This window comes from Crotalus tigris, unplaced genomic scaffold, assembly GCF_016545835.1.
Source record: "Crotalus tigris isolate CLP2741 ecotype Arizona unplaced genomic scaffold, ASM1654583v1 scf7180000024337.5909745, whole genome shotgun sequence".
NCBI lineage: Eukaryota > Metazoa > Chordata > Lepidosauria > Squamata > Viperidae > Crotalus > Crotalus tigris.
In genome coordinates this window covers 5,237,426-5,257,755 of record NW_024100507.1, presented here as the reverse complement: position 1 = coordinate 5,257,755, position 20,330 = coordinate 5,237,426, and the positions used below count along the sequence as shown (strand labels likewise).

Genomic DNA, 20,330 nt, shown 5'->3' with positions numbered 1-20,330 from the left:
ACACATGAGTGTGAACTGAGCATCTGTCTGCTGCTCTTTAAAGCAGCTCTTTTCCCCCCTGGAATCACATGATGGATCTCTCAGCTGCCATGTGAAAGGTTTAACTGCTTTACAGATTCGCAGACAGATATGATTTATGCTTTTAGTGCCAACCTTAGTGTTGGAGTCTGTGAAGGAAGGGAGATTGGTGCAGCAACCCATCTCGATATATTTGGAAGAGGAAAATGTTCACAGATGAACACTGCTAATACTTTGAAAATGAAACAAAATGGAGAAGAGTGCAATGAACTCTTGGGTCATCTCAGGACAGAAGAAAATATGGCAAATCTGTCCCAAACCTTAGTATGGCCTCCCACTCCTAAAGAAAATGGAAGAGGAAATGCTTCCCTTTGAAGTAAATATTTCAGTAACACCCCTTCTGAATTTAAGAAAAATTTGTAAGTAATTTGCTCTTATAGTTATCTCCAACTGATTCCATTAAACGTGCAAGATCATATCATCACAATACTGCAATATCAACTTAAACCAGGGATCTCCAACTTGGCAACTTTAAGACTTGTGGATTTCAACTCCCATGGCTGGCTGGAGAATTTTGACTGAGGAATTCTGGGAGTGGAAGTCCACAAATCTTGGAGTTGAAATTCACAAGTCTTAAAATTGCCAAGTTTGGAGACCCCTGACTGAAACACAAAGGTATTACTTGATATCTTCTATTGATTAACTTCTTGCACTTTCTGCTTTTTAGTAGTGGTTTAAGACTTGGTTTACCTAGCTCATATGAACAGTAATAGTAAGCCACAGACAGTTATGATCTAGAATGTCAAGAGGCTATCCAAATAAGTAAATTAGGAATTTATCAAAGCCTGGGGTTTGAGCACAAAAGTATTCTTAAATATTATATCCCAATCATGTTTCTTACTAAGAAAAACATTTGTAGAAGATGCGTATGCATAAAATAAGTCCCAGATAAACCAATTACAAAACCATGGGCTGTTTAAAGAAAGCTTTGCAAACAGCAGAATGGACGTCTGCTGCCTCCCTCTCTTTCTAGTTATCATGTAATACTTTTATGTTTTACATTCACAGCATTTTTAATACCGTATTTTCCGCCCTATAGGACAACTCAGTGTATAAGACGACCCCCGACTTCAGTGCCGAGTTGCATGCCTAGAAAGTCATCTTATATGCCAGAAACCATCGTAATTTCCAGCGTATAAGACGACTCGGCGTATAAGACGACCCCCGACTTTGGCGCTGATTTGAATGCTTTAGAAAGTCATCTTATATGTCGGAAAATACAGTACCTTATTTGAACATGGAAACTACAACTACATTCAAATTGATCCTTATTTTTTCTTGTGAAGAGAAACATTACTTTTTGTATAACCAAAATCTAATTTGTTATATCTATACTGCAGAAATATGCAATTTAACTTCCTATGAATATTCCTCTCAACATAATCCAGAAAATTTCTTTCATATCACTAATTTAGTTCATCTGAAGGATAAAGCTGTGTAGAAGAACCACCAAAATGAATAAAATATTCTGGCAGTATGTATTTCTGTGGCTATTTGTAACTAAATATTCACCTGGCCTGGTTTATTGCAAGTGATTCCTTGGATTTCCAAGTAGCTGAAAGTTAATTCTAGCTGCAATTCAGAGAGAACAGAAAATTATTTCAAAATATCAAAACATGGATTAAAATACACATTAAACAAAGATTAGACTACTGACCCTATAACTTACATATAATTTATTGTAATGGTTTGCTCCTTGAGCATCATTCATTTGAATGGCATAAAACATACACAAAACAACCCAGGTTTAAGGGGCTAAAATTTAAGACCTACGTAACAGAGGGAGATGGCAGCAGAGATAATTAAAGAAAAATGTACATTTTGGAGTCTGTCTGCATAAATATGTGCTCTGTTCTATCACAATCTGTTTTGTTCACTATCAAGCTTCATCTTCCAAATAGGAATGAAACACTTAGGCAAGTTCACAAGAAAACCAAGAAATTCAGAAAAGTATAAGTTAATCAAGAAGAGACACCATAATCAAAGAATTTCAGCAATTAATGTGACTCAAGAATAACCCATCATCTGAGATCTCTTACAAAGGGTTTTCTTTGCCGTTCAATGTAACAGACTATCTGCTACCCTCTTTTCAGCATGCTTGCCCTTCTGTCCATCATTTTTATAACCGATCTGCCATAATTTTATTTCCCCTGACAGTACAAATGGAAAATGGTAGGCAACTTCATGTTTTTCATCAAATCAACAATGTGTCCTTGCCTAATCAGAAAAGAAAAAGGAAAAATAGCCTTCTGCTGGCAATGAAAAACAAAAATACAGATGAAAAGGCAGAATCTGCAGTATTAACATGCAATGTTTTTGGCTTTGGGCTTCTGATTGCAAACAATCTGATATGCAGGTAGTCCTTGACTTCATTGAGCCCAAAATTTCTGTAGCCAAGTGAGACATTTATTAAGTGAATTTTGCCCATTATATGACCTTTCTTGCCACAGTTGTTAAATAAATCGCTGCAGTTGTTAAATTAGTAACATGGTTTTTAAGTGAATCTAGTTTTCCCATTAACTTTGCTTGTCAGAAGGTCACAAAAGGTGATCATATGATCCCAGGACACTAAAAGAGTCATAAAAATGAGTGAGCTCCCAAGCATCTTAATTTTAATCATGTGACCATGGGGATGCTGCAATGGTCGTTAAGTGTAAAAAACACTCATAAATCACTTTTTTTCAGTGCCATTGTAACTTTGAACAGTCACTAAATAAACTGTGGTAAGTTGAGGTCTACCTGTAATAAGATCCTCCTTACTGGATGCATTCAAATGGGCAAGTGCTAACTTATAGAAGTACTTGAAGGACTGGAATAACAAGGGAGCACACTTCATGTAAAGAATAAACTTATTTATTGCTTTGAATTAATTTGTATGCCACCAATTCATAGCAGCTAACATAAGTAAGTATATAAAACAAAGGTCATGCTAGAATAGACAGAATGGAAATCTCTAATATTGGAAAACAGGAAAACATTGTTGCATAAGAAAGAAAAACAATTAAAGAGCCCAGTGGACAAGAGGAACAAGAGACAGAGATGATGATCTGCACAGCTGGAACTCTGAAACATTTTTCAGGCTGAGAGAAGAAATAGACTGGCAAAAGAAATGGAGAAGCTGCCAAACATGAGATTACAATTAAATGAATGGCTGGTCTGAAAAATGTACTGAAATGGTGTTTTCATTGAAATTGAAGGTGTCAAATGGGGCACCACAAGATTCTGTGCTGCATCCCGTACAACATTTTTATTCATTGCCCACTGAAGTAGAAGAAATGTTGATTAGATTTGCAGAGGACACAAAATTAAATGGCTGGAAAATAGAAATAAAACTGAAAATCTGATCAGAGAAAGAGCCCTGGAAAAAAAATTAACAGAAATAAATACAAAGTTCCTTGCTTAGGAAACAGAAATAAAAAGCTCAGGGCTGGGATTATGGTTAAGAAATCCTGGCTTAGTAATGAATGGTAGGTGGAAAAGATTTTGGAATAGCAGTTATAATCAACTGAAAATGATTCAGTGGTGCTATGTGGCACCAAACAACAACAAAAAAAGGCTGCAACTTCAAAAGTAAATAAGAAGAATAAAATTTCTACTTTATTTTGCACGGTTCAGATCTAGATGAGGGAAACAAGGATTACCAGGGACTAAAAAGCAAAGTCATATTTAGAGAGATTGAAGGAATTTGGAATGTTTAACCTCCAGAAGAGAAGTTGAGGAGTTATAATACCATTATTCAACTATTCTTTCAATAACTGAAAGAGAGACAGTTAAGTGAATTTTGCCTCATTTTACGACCTTTCTTGCCACAGTTGTTAAGTGAATCACTGCAGTTGTTAAGTTACTAACACGGTTGTTCAATAAATCTGGCTTCCCCATTGACTTTGCTTGTCAAGAGGTTGCAAAAGGTGATCACATGGCCATAGGACACTGCAAGCATCATAAATATGAGTCAGCTGCCAAGCATCTAAATTTTATCAGGTGACCATGAGGATGTTGCAACAGTTGTTAAGTGTGAAAAACAGTCATAAATCACTTTTTTCAGTGCTGTTGTAACTTGGTCAGTGAATGAACTGTTGTAAGTTGAGGATTATCTGTAATAAGATCCTCCTTATTGAACGCATTCAAATGGACAACCCACTAATTTAAAACATTCACACCTTCGACACTGCAACAAGAAGAAATTCTTCTGTATCTGAATAGAAATTTGCTGCAAGTCAGTTTTTTTAAAGATTATTTTGTGTTAATCACGGTTTTCTATGGAGCTCAATTCCCCCCCCCCTTTCAGGATTCACTACTTTACAGATTTTAAATTTCCAAATATATTTTTAAAGCTCATTGTATCCTCTTATTTCCTGATGTGGCACGTTTAATTTGGCATGTTTGCCACAATTCAAACTTTGGTAATGTTACTCCACTACTGCTGACTCTGACTAATGTTTCTATATATGATGCATATAATTAAGAAAGGGAAAATCAAGTGCCACTCCTATTTCATTTTGTTAGTTTTTCTGAAGTAGTTGTTGCCAAAGCAAAAAACAGGGACGTATGCCAGCGACATGTTAGCCAGAGTCCACAGTGCCAGAGTGCATTGGTCATGTGACCAACCTGATTTTACAATGGTTTTTGTGGCAGTCTTTAAGTGAACTCCATGGTTGTTAAGTGAATCAATGGTTTGCTATGGGTGCAGTTTGGCTGAAAACTAGAAGTGAATTTTTTGGTAAAACCATCATAAAACACGGTCAGATGACCATGGGATGCTGCAAATGGCTATAAACGCAGCTGTGTTATCAAGCATCCAAAGTTCAGTTATGTGACCACAAAGGGAGCCTGACCTTTGAACTTCAAATCCAGGCCGTAAGTCCCTTTTTTGGGGATCAGTTGTAACTTCAACAGTCACTAAGTGATCAGTTGTAGGTTGAGGACTGCTTGTATATAGCAAACTACATAACATTCTTTTACACCACTCATTTTCAAGTAGTAAATAGAACCAATTCTAGAAAAATGAGAAATCAACTATGTTGTAGGTCAGCCCCCATTTCATTCTTACTCCCACTAATGAAAAATACATCCCTGGCAAATTCTACAATGAATTGCCATTATTATCCCCTGTTTTGGGAATACAGAGCAGAATGAGGCTGGAAAGATATTGGCAAACTCTCAAGTCTTCATAGTGAAAATGGCAGTAAGATTGGATCAGGAAGTAATACTACTGAAATCAGCATTGTGCCCCAATGTTTACATTCAGATCTGCTAAAGCCCGCAAGACAAAGGAACTAACAGGTTCTGGCCAGCAGAATCAAAATGATTTCAGAATCAGTTTCCTTCATGTCCTGTAGAATAATACATCTCCAAACTCCACTGCAGAATATTATTTCAAAGAATTTTGTTTGGATAAGTCTCTCAACTCTGAATACCACCATGGTGGCCATTATAAAGAGAAGCTCAATTATAACTTATGTCTCAAGAATTCTGCAGAGACATAACGCTAATTAGTGAACCTACTTAAAATATTGATATATGTAAATGAACAAGAGGGGTTTTTTATTAAAGAATCAAGCAAGGGGATAATCCAGCCATATGATCTGAAATAGTCTTTACATAAATTTTTATACAACTATTTGTTAATTGTCCCAGAAGGCTACTATAATAAAAACTGATTTCTACTCATTTGGATTTTATATCATTGCAAAGCAGTAATCTGAATGTGCCTTTATTAGTTTCTACGATGGAATGTAGTAAGGAGGTGGATTCCCAGGAGGGAGGGAAGAGTTAAGTGGCAACAGTCTCAGGCAATTCAGTTTCAATCTTATGTGTGAGACAAAGAGGATGAAGACAGCTCCTCCCTAATAGTTCACACAGTATATTGTAGATGCAGATAGCAGAGTCTAGAAAGTTTTTGTTTTTAGGTCTTAAACAATAAATATCTCAGTTTGGAAAAATCACCATGTGTCATTCTTGCTTCATATTATCAACAGCTTAGAACTTAAAAAACATTGTGAAGTTAAATTATCTTTCAGACACGTGGATACCTTCACAAAAATTCACATTCAACAGGAAGAAAAAGTAAAGTGTGCCCCTATATGTTCAAGAAGATTGCATAAATTTGTTCCAATCCTAAAAGAGGAAACAATGCACAGCATTTTCTCTTAGAAGTATTCTATTAACTATTCTCAATCACCTTATTATATTCCAAGACTATGACCAAAATATTATCTTAAAAATACGTGAACTTCTCTAGATTACAGGAAAAAAGTGGTAAAATTCAGCCTTACCTTGGTAGGAATACGGGAAGTTAACAGAAAGGCCCGACATGATGTTAGCACCTGCAAAATAAATAACAAATGTTTACTTTTATTTAAACAATAAAAATCCTGAAGCATTTATATTCAGAAATGTTTTCATGCTGTAATTTCTTAATAGCTACATACAGAAAAATCTATACGAGTTTGTAACTCCAAATTTACAGTATTGGGAGACAAACAGCTTTGTGAACATCATTGTAACCAAGGACCTGAGCCAAGTCACCCAGGATCTAAAATACAGTATGGGCCATATGTTGGATTTGATTTTTCTTATGGGGCTGTGAAAGTTGGACCATAAGAAAGGCTGAGCGCCAAAGAATTGAGGCCTTTGAACTATGGTGCTGGAGAAGACTCCTGCGAGTCCCTTGGACTGCAAGGCGTTCAAACCGGTCAGTCCTAGAAGAGATCAACCCCGACTACTCTTTAGATGGCCAGATCCTGAAGTTGAAACTCAAATACTTTGGCCACCTAATGAGAAGGAAGGACTCACTGGAGAAGGGCCTAATGCTGGGAAAGATTGAGGGCAATAGAAGAAGGGGACGACAGAGAATGAGATGGCTGGATGGAGTCACTGAAGCAGTAGGTGTGAACTTAAATGGACTGCAGAAGGTGGTAGAGGACAGGAAGACCTGGAGGAACGTTGTCCATGGGGTCGTGATGGGTCGGACATGACTTCGCAATTAACAACAACAACAACAATGGGGCAGTGATGACATGATCTGGACTTGAGGGATATTTAGATTAAAATTTAACTATTGAAAGTCAGTGGAATATCCCTTTCTCGTCCAACTTTAAACTCCAAGGGAATAATTAATTTTATTCTTGGGGGTGATAAATGTCACACAAATCCATGTATCATTTTCAAGATCACGGCACTGTAAAGTTTGAAAACCGCAACCTAAATCAAAGGATGCTATCAGAAATGTTATCCAGCCTATGACGTTACATGCTTCAGAATAATCCATAACAAGAGCTAAGAGAATTGGACAAATAACATGATGAAATATCAGATAAAACCTCAAAATATTAGGGAACAAAGCACAAAAGGGATGAAGATTTAGTTTAAGTTTATAACCGCCCTGTGGCTGCTAGACCTAAATAGGAACTGAGAAGGAATGATAGCCTTTTATTTAATCTGTAATTACTGTTTGTTTTATTCATGTCATTCTCTTGAATGTTTTAACTTTTAATTGTAACAACTTTGAAGACTATGTGGGAAAAAGAATCCCAGAAATGAAAATATTTGAAATAGATACAAAGTTATAGAACATGTTGAGGAGAAAGTTTATATTCACAAGGAGAAGATGGTCATTCTGGTGCCCTGTTTTCACATATCATTGCTGGAAGGGTAGAAGAACAAATCCTTTCTGTATGAGCCATTGTACAACAACAACTTCATGGTTCTTCAATGAAACTGATTGCCAACTACTCCGTACAAAGAGAAATATATCATTTACATATTGTTAAACTATAATAGCATTTTGGACATTTGTTTTCCTAACACATCTGGAGGCATTACAGTGGGCAAAGCTGAATTGCTGAATTCACTAAAATGACAAGATACCCAACCACATCAAAAAGCAGAATACCATACATTTGCTTTCTTGTGGACTTGTAGCTGACTTCTCTAAAAAGTAGAATGATGAACTATTTTTGGTGCGATCAAATAGCACGATCATGTTTTAATCATTAACTTTGTCTTATTTTCCTCGACTGGCAGAGAATAAGTATGAATAGTTATTCAGTTATGTATACTTTTTAATTATATTTTCCTCCACTTTGGCCCTACTTCTCTCTAAAATTCAATTTAACATAACATTTAACATAAAATATTGCCTGTAGGTACATCTTAATGAAAGTTGTTGTTTTTGGTACAATGAAATTAAAGTAAGGGAATTGGTGGAAAGTTTTCTGAACATAGGAAATTATGGAATTTTAAAAAGTACAGAAAGACAGTATGTAGTATACGGTCTGTTGCAAGGCATGAACGTGAATGAATGTGAAAAGAATATATGTAACTTAGCATTCAATTTATCTCCCTATAAAATTCAAAGATCCCTATACAATATTCTCCCTGTATCAATGCCCCCCCCCCCAGAGTCAGACATCACTGGACAGGGGAAATCTTTACCTTTTATCAGATTTATAGCTGTTTATTGTACTTTATTATTTCAATTTTGAGATTGTAAATTCTGGATGGCTTACAGATAAAAATCAAAAGAAAACAAGATATATTGAGACAAAAAGAGAACTGATTTGCTTCAGAATTAAGTATTTTAACTTGAAAAAAATCCATCTCATTTGATATGTATATAAAGATGAAATAACTAGTCATTAATAAGCCGTGATATTTAATGAACGTTCACTTATAGCTTTATCAATCAAAGTATCTATAAAATTGAATAAAAATATCAGAGAACTTGGAGTATTTTTTTTTATTCCTGTATGTCAATCAAGTATTTTTACAGTTTATAGAAAGAAGATAAACTAATGTCATGCTGTCATATTTATTACAAAAAATCCAAAGCAATAAAAACTCCTGATTAAAGCATTACTATCCTATTAGGTATATTCTGAACCTCATCATTGGTACAAACTGTTATTGTTTTATCATTTGAATCCATCAAGTAATTTAGTTGACATCTGTCCATTTCTCCTTGGCACATAACCAAAATGCTAGATATACTAAAGCATTGTCTAGACTAAGGATTTGCCTTCATATCTGCTATTAGGACAACTGTCCAGATTTGCACTACAGCACGCATGCATATAAGTGCCACTGGCATTAGTACCAATCTTCACTCAATCAGGACAAGTTATGTCACATTAGAGTGAGACAATGAAAGTATGCTACTTAAAATAAAGCCTATTTTCAAATTAACAACTTTTCTTGAATGAGTTTAGAATTAAGGTGATATCTTAGTAACATGGAACTCTACAAATATAATACATATTTACTTGGTGTACAGAGTTCAGTCCCTATAATGTACCATAAATGCCGGCGTATAAGATGACTTCCGCAAGCGCTGAAATCGGCGCCAAAGACGGGGGTCGTCTTATACGCCGAGTCGTCTTATACGCCGGAAATACTGGTCGTTTCCGGCGTATAAGACGACGTTCTAGGAATGCGGCCCGGCTATAAAGACGGGGGTCGTCTTATACGGCGGGTCGCCTAATAGGGCGGCATATACGGTAATAAGAAAATTTATGCATAGTGCACCTTTCTCCAGCCTAGTGCCCTAGATATATGATTACAACTCCCAAGATATCAGAATCAAAGCAAACTTTGGGGAAGGTGACAGACTGAGTTGATCTCACCCAAAAAAAAACAAAACCAAAAAACCACCAATGTTAATCTAATCAGATTTGGAACTGTTCCAGCAATTTAGCTGATACGCTTCAATTCAAAGTAGACTATCAATCTGTAGACAGCAATACAATTCAACAATATCTCATCAATCAAATGAGAAATGACAGTGCATGTGGTTTATGTGGAACTTTAAATAATTCTCAATTATTACCATTCTCCAATAATCTGTAGATGAATTTGTGATTTTACAGAATAGCAGGTTTGAGTTCCAACATTTTTATTTTGAAATTTATATTCAATACTTGATTGTTCTGTGTGGGTAAAGGAAAATAGAACAGTCTTTCCAATGGTACAATTCTCTGAATATCTTATTAAATTAAATGGATTGAGAAAATTATGTTTGCCTTACGGGAAGAGGTTAGAGAAGTGATAATAATTCAACCTAGCCCTAGAGGTCCTGGTTCTAGAGGATTGTGAAACTATTAAAACAAGGAACTTCTAGATCTTTGGAAAACATTATCCTTCTTACATCCCAGAGTTCTGAAGGAGCTGACAGATGTTATCTCAGAACCATTATATCATATCTTTAAAAAATCTTGGAGCACTGGGGAACTACCAGAGGATTGGAGAAGAGCTGATGTGGTTCCCATCTTCAAAAAAGGAAAAAAACAACAGACCCAGGAAACTACAGACCAATCAGCCTGACATCAATACCTGGAAAGATACTGGAAAAAAATAATCAAAAAACAGATCTGTGAACATCTAGAAACAAAGTTATAACTAGTAGCCAGCACGGGTTTGTTAAAAATAGATCATGCCAAACCAATCTTATTTCATTCATTGACAAAGTGACTAAATTAGTAGACCAGCGAAAAGCTGTGGACATAATATATGGACCTGCAGATGCTGTTGGACAGAATTTCCTATATTCCTCATCATGCTGGTTAGGACTGATAGGAAATGGAGTTCAACAAGATCCACACATTGCCCTTACCTGTCCTAGAAGTAAAGTTAAGAATAGCAACATATACTGTAACATTAATTAAACGGCAATTCTGCCTCCGTTTGTCTCTCTCTTCCCATATATATTTGTATCCATATATGTGTGCATATAGTTAGATATTATCAATAACTTTCTCTTTAAGAAAGCATCATAAATAATTGGTCTGAACACTTTCTTATTTTGCTTTCAGGATCTTAATTTGAAACTGCAATTCTGCTAATTTGATAAGTTGAAACCATAATTATGTTTCTTATAGACACAGATTTTACCCATGGTCTTGCAGATAGTTATGACAGATTTACATTTTTTTCCAGGGCAAGTTGGTCAGCCTTCCTTCTAAATTAAAATAAATTAATGAATAGTTGATAGCTTGTCCAGCAAGTCTGAGTACTCTCACCATACTATGTGCTATTTTATTTCCACACAAAAACGAACATGACAATAGCTTTTGCTTGTTCAGTGCTTTTCCTTTATTCCTTATTAGTGTCTGATTAAATATGTCAGTTTCAATATTTTACAAAGCACAGCACTGTCTGAGTTGCATACATGCTGAGTTTTAAATATACAGCAAGCACGGAACTAGGTTTTGCTTTTCTTTTAAATGGAAACAAAATGTTCAAAAAGAGATGGATTTATTAAATAATAAGTAGGTTATCTGCTTATTTTTTTCTGACATCTTCATAAAAATGGGTGTAAAATGATTAACCAAATTTACCAATTCTCAATATGTAAATTGTGCATTTAGTCAGAGAACCATCAATCTGTAATTGATTGAGAATAGTCAACAGATATAATCTACCACTTCCAGACCACCCTGAACAGAGTATATATCCTAGTTTTATAATCTCATAGGAATTAGATGAATTTAATATTTTTCTAACAGCTGTCCTCAGATCCAAGAGTTACTTCTTTGCTTTACAGATTAGCTCAACTATTAGGAAAGTGCTACATTAATACTTGAAGAGCATACATTTTCCCACTTTAGTGTAAGAATTTAATATACATGAACGGACATGGGAAAGTTACATCAACTTCAGAAATAATTCTCCATTCCAAAAACAACTAATTGCTACAGCAAGGAATGCAATAAAAATCTAACATTCCTTACTTATTAATGTTTTCAGAGAAACAATCCTTAACATGAAATACAAAAAAGCAATTGATTCCATGAAAAAGTGTCTCTACAATGTCTAGTACAGGGGTAGGCAACCTTGGCTCTTTTTATGACTCATGGACTTCAACTCCCAGAATTCCTGAGTCAGCTTACTCATGAATTCTGGGAGATGAAGTTCATGAGTCATAAAAGAGCTGAGGTTGCCTACCCCTGGTCTAGTAGTACTAGACATTGTACTCTAATTGTTTATTTATTGCAGCTGCATAGCAGCCCAGCAAGATAATTTTTTTGGCACACACACACATAACACACACACACACACACACACACACACACACGCAAAACAAATTTATATGGCCATCCGCCTCATTGACTGACATTCTGCTGGCGTACCACACACCCACACACACCTGTAGGCAACATAAATATCAGATATAAATCTAACTAGCTGATTAATAATGGCTTAGCAGTCTGCGCACAAAAAGCTCAGTTGTATAGTTTTCCTCTGCCTTGTTCGAATAGTTTCCACTGTTTTTCATTTAAATCATCTACAATCAAAATAACTCATTTCCCAGACAAACCAGGCATGATTGTCAAAGAAGCTTATCCTTAATATTTAAAAAAATGTGTCCAACTAATTGTTGTAAGCATGGTAAATAATCAGAGAATATGCTTGTATGCTTAGTTTTCCCAAATACAATGACCTGCCTATTGCTGCAATCAAAGAATTTCCTTGACAAAACTGTTCCAAGAAAATACTGGGGATTTCCTAGGTTGTTTTACAGCTATAGCCTCTAGTACTAAACTGAAGATTATTCTAAAAAGTCCCTAAATATTTAAAGTTTGTCATACACAATTAAAGACTGAATTCATAAAGTGGTCTTCTAATCTTGGGCTCTTTTCATGACTCATAAAATCTGGGCCGAAATGATTTCATCTTCCTAAGAACGCACAAACTATTCTGAAGTATGTCCAGCCCACATATCTCCTGAATTAAATCTATATATCATGGGAACAATGATACCAAAATATTGAAAAAACATGCAATTTCAAAGAAAGAGAATCATGGAGGGGAGGGGAGACAGATGGGGGGGGGGAGACAGCATTCAGTCCTATACTTCTAATGCTAGCCCACTGTTCCTATAACCACTGGCAAAAAAGGTCACAAAGGCTCTACATCTGGTCATAAATGAGAGCTGGTTGTCAAGTGTTTGAATTGCGACTATGTGACTATGAGGGTATTGCAATAGTTGTAAATATGAGTACAGGTCGTAAAGCATTTTTTCTGAGGCCATCATAACCTCAAACCATTGTTAAACAAATAGTCATAAGTTGAGGACTATCTGTATATAAGTAGGAAATGTTTTCCTAGTTTAAGTCAAGAATTTCAAAATAAAGATCTCTAACAATGAGCACCACAGACTGATGGTTCTGTCAGCAGTAACAGTGTTGATTATTGCTTAGTAATAAAAATAAACACATGGGACAACAGGATTAGCACAACTAGCCATATATTTAATTAAATTTAAATCATGACTAACTTGTCTCACAGATTTCAACAAAACCTATGTTGAATTCAGTTTGGATACATCCCAGTATCATTACTTAGTTTAATAAAAGGTCTTGCAAAGAGGTTTGGGCAGCCCATGGCTTATAGCAAAAGCTTGGTAAATTTACCATTTAAAAATAGTAATAGAAAGTGCTTAATGGGGATTTATAAAAGCAAATAGGTTGATTCTCTGAACATCAGTAATATTCAAAAAGTAAAACCAGGAACAGATGAAAGCTCTATTGAATATTTCATTATGATATGGCTGCAGCTTGAAGCAATATCAAAATGCATGCCTGTATGTATGTATGTATTTCATTTATTCATTCATTTGATTTGTATGCCACCTATCTCACCTAGAGATTTTCTTCTTCTGTACGCAACATTGATAAAATTAATTATTTCTGGATCAGAATAAATCACTTTTTGAGCAAAGCCAATATTCTGAAAAGAAACTTCAAAAATAAAAAAACCAGCTTTCTTGAATTTTGGCAGCGAGTACAGCTGCAAAATTTGATAAATACATGGGAGATTTATTTTATTTTATTTTATTTTTTTTTGCAAATCCAGGTAAAGCCCTGACATAAGCTATTTTGCATTCTTTAACTTCGTACTGTGCCCAAAAATATAAAAATAATTTCACAAGAAATATAAACTACTAACCAGGAAGCTATTTATACAAAGAGATGAGATTATTCTATGGATCTTTTTCAGGCTTAGCACTACAGGTCCATGCTTGTTTTTTGAGAGTGCAGCCTACCAAAAAAGGGAAAATGAAGATGAAAACTTCATTTTAGAAAATGGCTAGAATTTTAAATGATAACTAGCTCGAAAAACTTTTTTGATTTTATTCTGCACCATCTAATTAGATTTGTGGGGGAAAGAAAATAAAATGTATTTCAAATCCTAAAATGAAAGTAGAAATCTATCCGTCTATCTGTCTGTCTATGAAAATAAAGTATGAATTATGGAAAGTATTTGAGAAAACAGGGACTTTTTCAATAGTTTTGTCTGACTCAGGGTCACTGTATATCTTCATTTGCTTTCCAGGACAAGCATACACACTTGCAATTCTATTCATAATAGAGCAGCTAAACATTAAACTCTTTCTATATTGCCTGTATTCTTATGTTCTCAGTTGATAATTCACAGGACATGTTTATCTACTCCCACAAATTATTGGATTTCATGACTCCGCATCCTCAATCAGTTCCATTATTTCTTTTAAAAATGGTCGTATTTTGTGATGCATTCTGATCCTAAAGGAGATTGTGTACTGCAAAACTGTTGCCTAAACTGATATTCTGAACTACATTTCAGATTATCATATGCTGTCCTCTGAATTACTACTAGAATTAGAATCAGAAGAGAGCTGGAAGGGACTTTGGAGGTCTTCTAGTCCAGCTCAAGCAGGAGAACCCATACCATCCCAAACAAGTGGTTGTCCAGTCTCTTCTTAAAAACCTCCAGTGATGGAGTGCCCACTGGTTAATTGTCCTTCCTGTTAGGAAGTTTCTCCTTAATTCCAGGTTGCTTCTCTCCTTGATTAGTTTCCATCCATTATTTCTTGTCTTGTATCAGCATTTTTCTGCCTGAATACTGCAAGGAATTCAGTTATGGATTGGACATTTGCAGACTAGATGGGCATGGCAGAACAATGTTTAGTTAAACTTTATGTAGGAATTTGCAATGTGGCATTTAGTAGTGCTTCCAAAGCCCATAGATGGCATCAGTGGGGACTACACACTATCATTCTCTTTTTCTTCCTTCCCCCCACCCAATATATTTAAAATCCCGAAGAATCACAAATCTTACAAGATTTCAGATACAAATCTCAAAACCTCAGAGATCTATAATCACTGCCATTTACAAGTATTCATGATTTGGGGAGGCAGCTATGCCATCTTACATTGTTAACTAGAGCTACAAGCAGGATTAATTCTCGGCAACTGAACAGTTGTTTCAGCATCTTATCCAGTCTTATCCGGGATGTCAATGAAGATGCTTTTAGGAAAGAGGTGAAGGCTCTGGTGGACTGAAAGTAACAATGGTTCTATGAAAGTAACCTGGTTCTAAATGTTGATAAAACAAAGGAGATCACTGTAGATTTTAGAAAGAGCCGGCATAGTCATACTCCACTCAGTATGAAGGATGCAACTGTAGAGATGGTCAACAGAAGGGGCGTTGTCTTACCTGAAAGCCTTTTCTCAGCACGGAGATGGAGAATCCACCAATGAGTTTAGACTGTGTTCCTGCCCAATCAGATCAAGTCAGCCAAAGTTGCCACGCCTCTCCTGGGTTAGAAGGTCCCAGTCTTGACAAAGACGAAGCCATGACTGACAGCAAGACGTGTTGGCTCATAAATGTAAAGCTAGGCCTAATAACCTACTAGGGTGGGAGTGGATTCTCCATCTCTGTGCTGAGAAAAGGTGTTCAGGTAAGACAACGCCCCTTCTCCAGCACTGGAGATGGAGAATCCACCAATGGGACATACCAAAGCTAAATTGTCCCTAAGGGAGGGAATCAGACCTGCCCAGCGAGGCACTTTGGGATAGTACCTGTTGCAGAACCCTCCTGCCAAAGGACGCCTCCACCAAGGCGAACCTGTCGATTTTGTAATGCCTAACGAAGTGTGATGGAGAGGACCATGTGGCCGCTCTGCAAACGTCTTCAATGGACACTTGAGTAGCCCAGGCTGCAGAAGTAGCCGCACTACGGGTGGAATGGGCCGTGATGTGCCCTGGAACCGGCACTTAATCCACCCTATACGCCTCCGCAATACAAGCCCTCATCCACCTGCCAATCGTGGAGGACGACACTTTTCTACCCCTGGAAGGAGGATGATATGAAATGAAAAGGGCTTCGGTAGAGCGGAAGACAGCTGTCCGCGAGATATAATAACAAAGTGCTCTGCGGACGTCCAGCAGATGCCACTGCCGTTCCAGATCACGTGAGGGATTAGGACAGAAATTTGGTAACACAATTTCTTGAGTCCTGTGAAATAAGGAATTTACCTTTGGAACAAAGGTTGGATCAAGACGAAGGACCACTCGGTCACGGTGAAAGATACACAAATCATCTCTGGTGGAGAGAGTGGCTAGTTCAGAAATCCACCGCGTGGAGGTGATAGCCACCAAAAAGGCTACTTTGAGTGATAAGAATCTCAACTCACGTGTTTTGAGGGGTTCAAAGGGCGGATTGGTAAAAGCCCGCAATACCCTCGGTAATTCCCAGGAGGGATATCTGTGGACTACAGGAGGCTTGGTGTTGGTAGCACTCTTGATGAATGATCGGATCAAGGGATGGTGACCCAGGGAAATTGCAGATTCGCAGGTAAGGATGGTGGACAAAGCAGCAATTTTGTCTGCGTAGTGTGTTTGGAGCCAGACCCCTCTCCAGACCCTCCAGGAGGTAGTCCAATATGTGAGGAATTGTCAGATCTGACAATGTCAGGTGGTGCTTTGAGCACCATGAACAGAAATTTCTCCACGTGGCCTCATAAATCCAATTGGTAGAGGCCCGACAGGAGGCCTGGATTATAGAAATGACTCCAGACGAGCAGTGCTCCTGAGCTAAAACTGAGCGCTCAAGTGCCATATGGCTAACTGTAGCCACTGTGGGTCTGGATGAAGTAGTGTCCCTTGACTGAGTGAGACCCTGTCCGGAGGAATCCTCCACGGATCCGCTAATGAGAGGTTCACTAAGTCGGCAAAACACAGTCTCCGAGGCCAGTACGGTGCCACTAGGAGAACTTTCGCCCTTTCCCTGAGGATCTTGCGTATGACCGCTGGGAGAAGGGGGAGAGGAGGGAAGGCGTAAAGTAAACCCTCCAGCCATGGACTCCGTAGAGCATCCGTGCACTCTGCCCCCAGGCATGGGAAACGGGAGAAGAACTTCGGCACCTGAGTGTTTGACAGGGAGGCAAAGAGGTCTAGAATCGGAAGTCCAAATCTATGGGATATTTCCCTGAAAATCCTCAGGTGCAGGCGCCACTCTGAGTGGTTCACCGTCGTTCTGCTGAGGAGATCCGCTTGTGTGTTTGCCTCCCCTGAAATGTGATCTGCCTTGATGGAGGCCAATTTGCCTCCGCCCAAGAACTCAGAAGGAGAGCCTCGGTAAGGAGGGCACGGGATCGAGTGCCCCCTTGTCGATTCACATAGGCCTTGGCCGCAACGTTGTCCATGAGGACCAGTATGTGATGTTTCGCTACCAAGTTGCAAAAGTGTCGAAGGGCCAGATGTATGGCCCTGAGCTCCAACCAGTTTATATTGTGTCGAAGGTCGGACCAGGACCAATGGCCTTGGGCCCACTGTGATTGTAGGTGCGCATCCCAACCGAATAGACTGGCGTCGGTTGTCAGAATAATTCAATCTCGTTCCTTGAATGAGGACTCTCTGAGTATGGCCGACGAGAGCCACCACCTGAGGGAGTGCGACACTCTGAGTGGAATTCGCACTTTCCGAATTGACGAGCTAAGGTTCCGTCTCTGGAAAGGGAGCAGAAACCACTGAAGTGTCCTGGAATGGAGCCTGGCCCAAGGAACGATGGCAATGGCTGATACCAATTTCCCCAATAATTGGGAGAGACTTGCTATTGTTGCCATGCCGCTCCCACAAAGTTGTAGGACCAACTGACGTATGCTGTCCCAACGTTCTTGGGATAGAAAGACACAGCAGTCGACCGTGTCTATGATGGTCCCTAGATGTAATAGCCTTGTTGTAGGGGACAAGTGACTCTTTGAAAAATTCACTGAAAACCCGTGGTTTTGCAGAAGGTTGATCACCCTTTCTAGATCCGTCAGAGCAGCTTGTCCTGATGATGATTGAATCAGAATGTCGTCCAGGTAACACTGGACCCTGATAGGCACCATCCAGAGGTGAGCTGCTAACACAGCGAGGACTTTGATAAAAACCCTCGGGGCCGAGGATAGATCAAAAGGTAACGCCCTGTATTGGTAGTGTCTGCCCCTGTAAGCAAACCATAGAAACCGGCGGTGGCTGAGAGAGATGGGGATATGAAGATAAACTTCCGTGATGTCTACGGACATCAGGAAGTCTCCTTTTCTTACGCTTCCGAGAATTGACTGGAGCGTTTGCATCTTGAATTTTCTGTAAACAAGATGTCAGTTCAGTCTTTTTAGATCTAGGATTGCTCTCCATCCTCCCGAGGCCTTGGGAATGACAAAGAGGATGGAGTAGAATCCCCGACCTCTCTGATCCAACGGTACCGGTTCTATGGCCCTTATATTTACGAGATGCTGAATGGCCTGTTACATCAACCTTTTCTTTGTGAGATTCCTTGATAGGGAACAAGAGAGGAAGCGATTTGGAGGGTAGGTGAGGAATTCTAGGGAGAGCCCACGACGAACCATGTTCAACACCCATGCATCTGTGGTGGTGACCTCCCACTGGCTGGCAAAAAGAGAAAGTCTGCCACCTATGGGAGGGACCATCGGAGAGTCAACTGGAATGACGGAAGGGCTGACCGCTCCCACGAAAGGGCCGTTTGCCCTGAAATTGTTGTCTGGGCTTAGAGCCCGTTCTGTCCGATTGTCTGCCCTGTCTAACAGGAAAGGAGCTGGGCGGATAGGAATAAGTGGACCTAGTCCCTGAACGAAAGGACTGCCTCCGTGAGTATGTGTTGGATCTTTTGTCCGGATGTTTAATAAGGTGATTGAGGACCTTACGCTTATCCTTATTCTCTGTAAGGTAAGGATCTAAAGCTTCCCCAAACAGCTTCCCCCCCTGGTAAGGGGCTGCTGACAGCCAAAGCATATGACGACCAGTAACATTGGAAGCCATAGCCCTGGCTGAAAATCTGGCCACCTGCAGTGTTGCATCGGAAGCATATTCTGTTGCTGCCACCATCTTGCTCAAATCCTGGTGGGTTTGGATATCTTCCACTGGAATTCTGGCCTGGAGCTGTCTCAGCCAGCGGAGAGCAGACCTATTGAAGAAAGAGGCCGATGTAGCTGCCCTAATAGCCCAAGCTGTAGCTTGGTGTGTCTTGCGAAAGGTGAGCTCCTTTTTACGGTCTTCTGCCTTTAGGGCATCAGACATGTCCCCAGGAGTGGCAGTGGGAGACACCAGGGGTCCCAAGGGTTCATCCACCTTGGGGACCTCTAGGGCCTCTGCCAAGTCCTGGGCCACGTTATAGAGCAGTGGTTCTCAACCTTTCTAATGCTGTGACCCCATAATACAGTTCCCCATGTTGTGATGACCCCCAAGTGGGTGTGGCCACCAATAAGAGGGAGTAGGACAGCTAGGGAAAAGGGAACAAAATGGTGGACAGCATGGTTTGGCGACCCCCATGAAATGGTCATTCGACCCCAAATGGGGTCCCGACCCACAGGTTGAGAACCACTGTTATAGAGTCTTTTATTACTGCCACTCGGGAAGGGAAGGGTACCTGGGGATTCCCACTGTTTCCTGATCGCATTCAGAAACATAGAAGGACATGGTATGCAGTGTTGTGTGGTTACCGGTTCAATGAAGTTTGGATCCGCCTCTGAGTCCGGAGCCTGCCTGCTGATTAGCACTTCCACCCCCCCCCCTTGAATCATAACTCTTGGAGCTGTGTTCCAGACCCCAATCAGGGAAGGAAACTAAAGCAAAGGACAAATATAGTTGTTCCTGGAGAATTATTAAATGGAACTGAACTTAATAGAAATCCAACAGAGAAGGTTAGGGAGGATAGAAGAAAACGAAACCGAAAGACAACAAAACACAGAAAGAGAAGCTGATCCCAGCCTCACTTTAAGGTTAAGAGGGGAAGGAAGGGGGTTGAAATAAACAGCAATCTGACTTCAGTGCTGAGCCCAGCACTGATCAGAAAACTATTTAAAGTCAAGGAAAGATGGAAAATCCACCAATGGAGACTATACCTGCCTAAGAGCCAAACTTGCATGTCTGTTCATGGGCAAGATCAAGTCAAGACTGGGACCTTCTAGCCCAGGAGAGGCATGGCAACTT

General features: G+C 39.0%; 1 protein-coding gene across 2 annotated transcripts in view; it reads right to left on the bottom strand.

Moving 5' to 3' along the window:
* The window catches only part of CARMIL1 (capping protein regulator and myosin 1 linker 1), a 136,391-nt gene that overhangs the window by 62,805 nt on the left and 53,256 nt on the right, over positions 1-20,330 (bottom strand). For both annotated transcript variants that reach the window (XM_039325377.1, XM_039325378.1), the window contains exons 3-4: positions 6,354-6,404; positions 1,591-1,650 (exon numbers count right to left, since the gene is read on the bottom strand). In XM_039325377.1, coding sequence (XP_039181311.1) covers positions 1,591-1,650; positions 6,354-6,404 — 111 coding nt within the window. The remainder of the gene's footprint in view (positions 1-1,590; positions 1,651-6,353; positions 6,405-20,330) is intronic.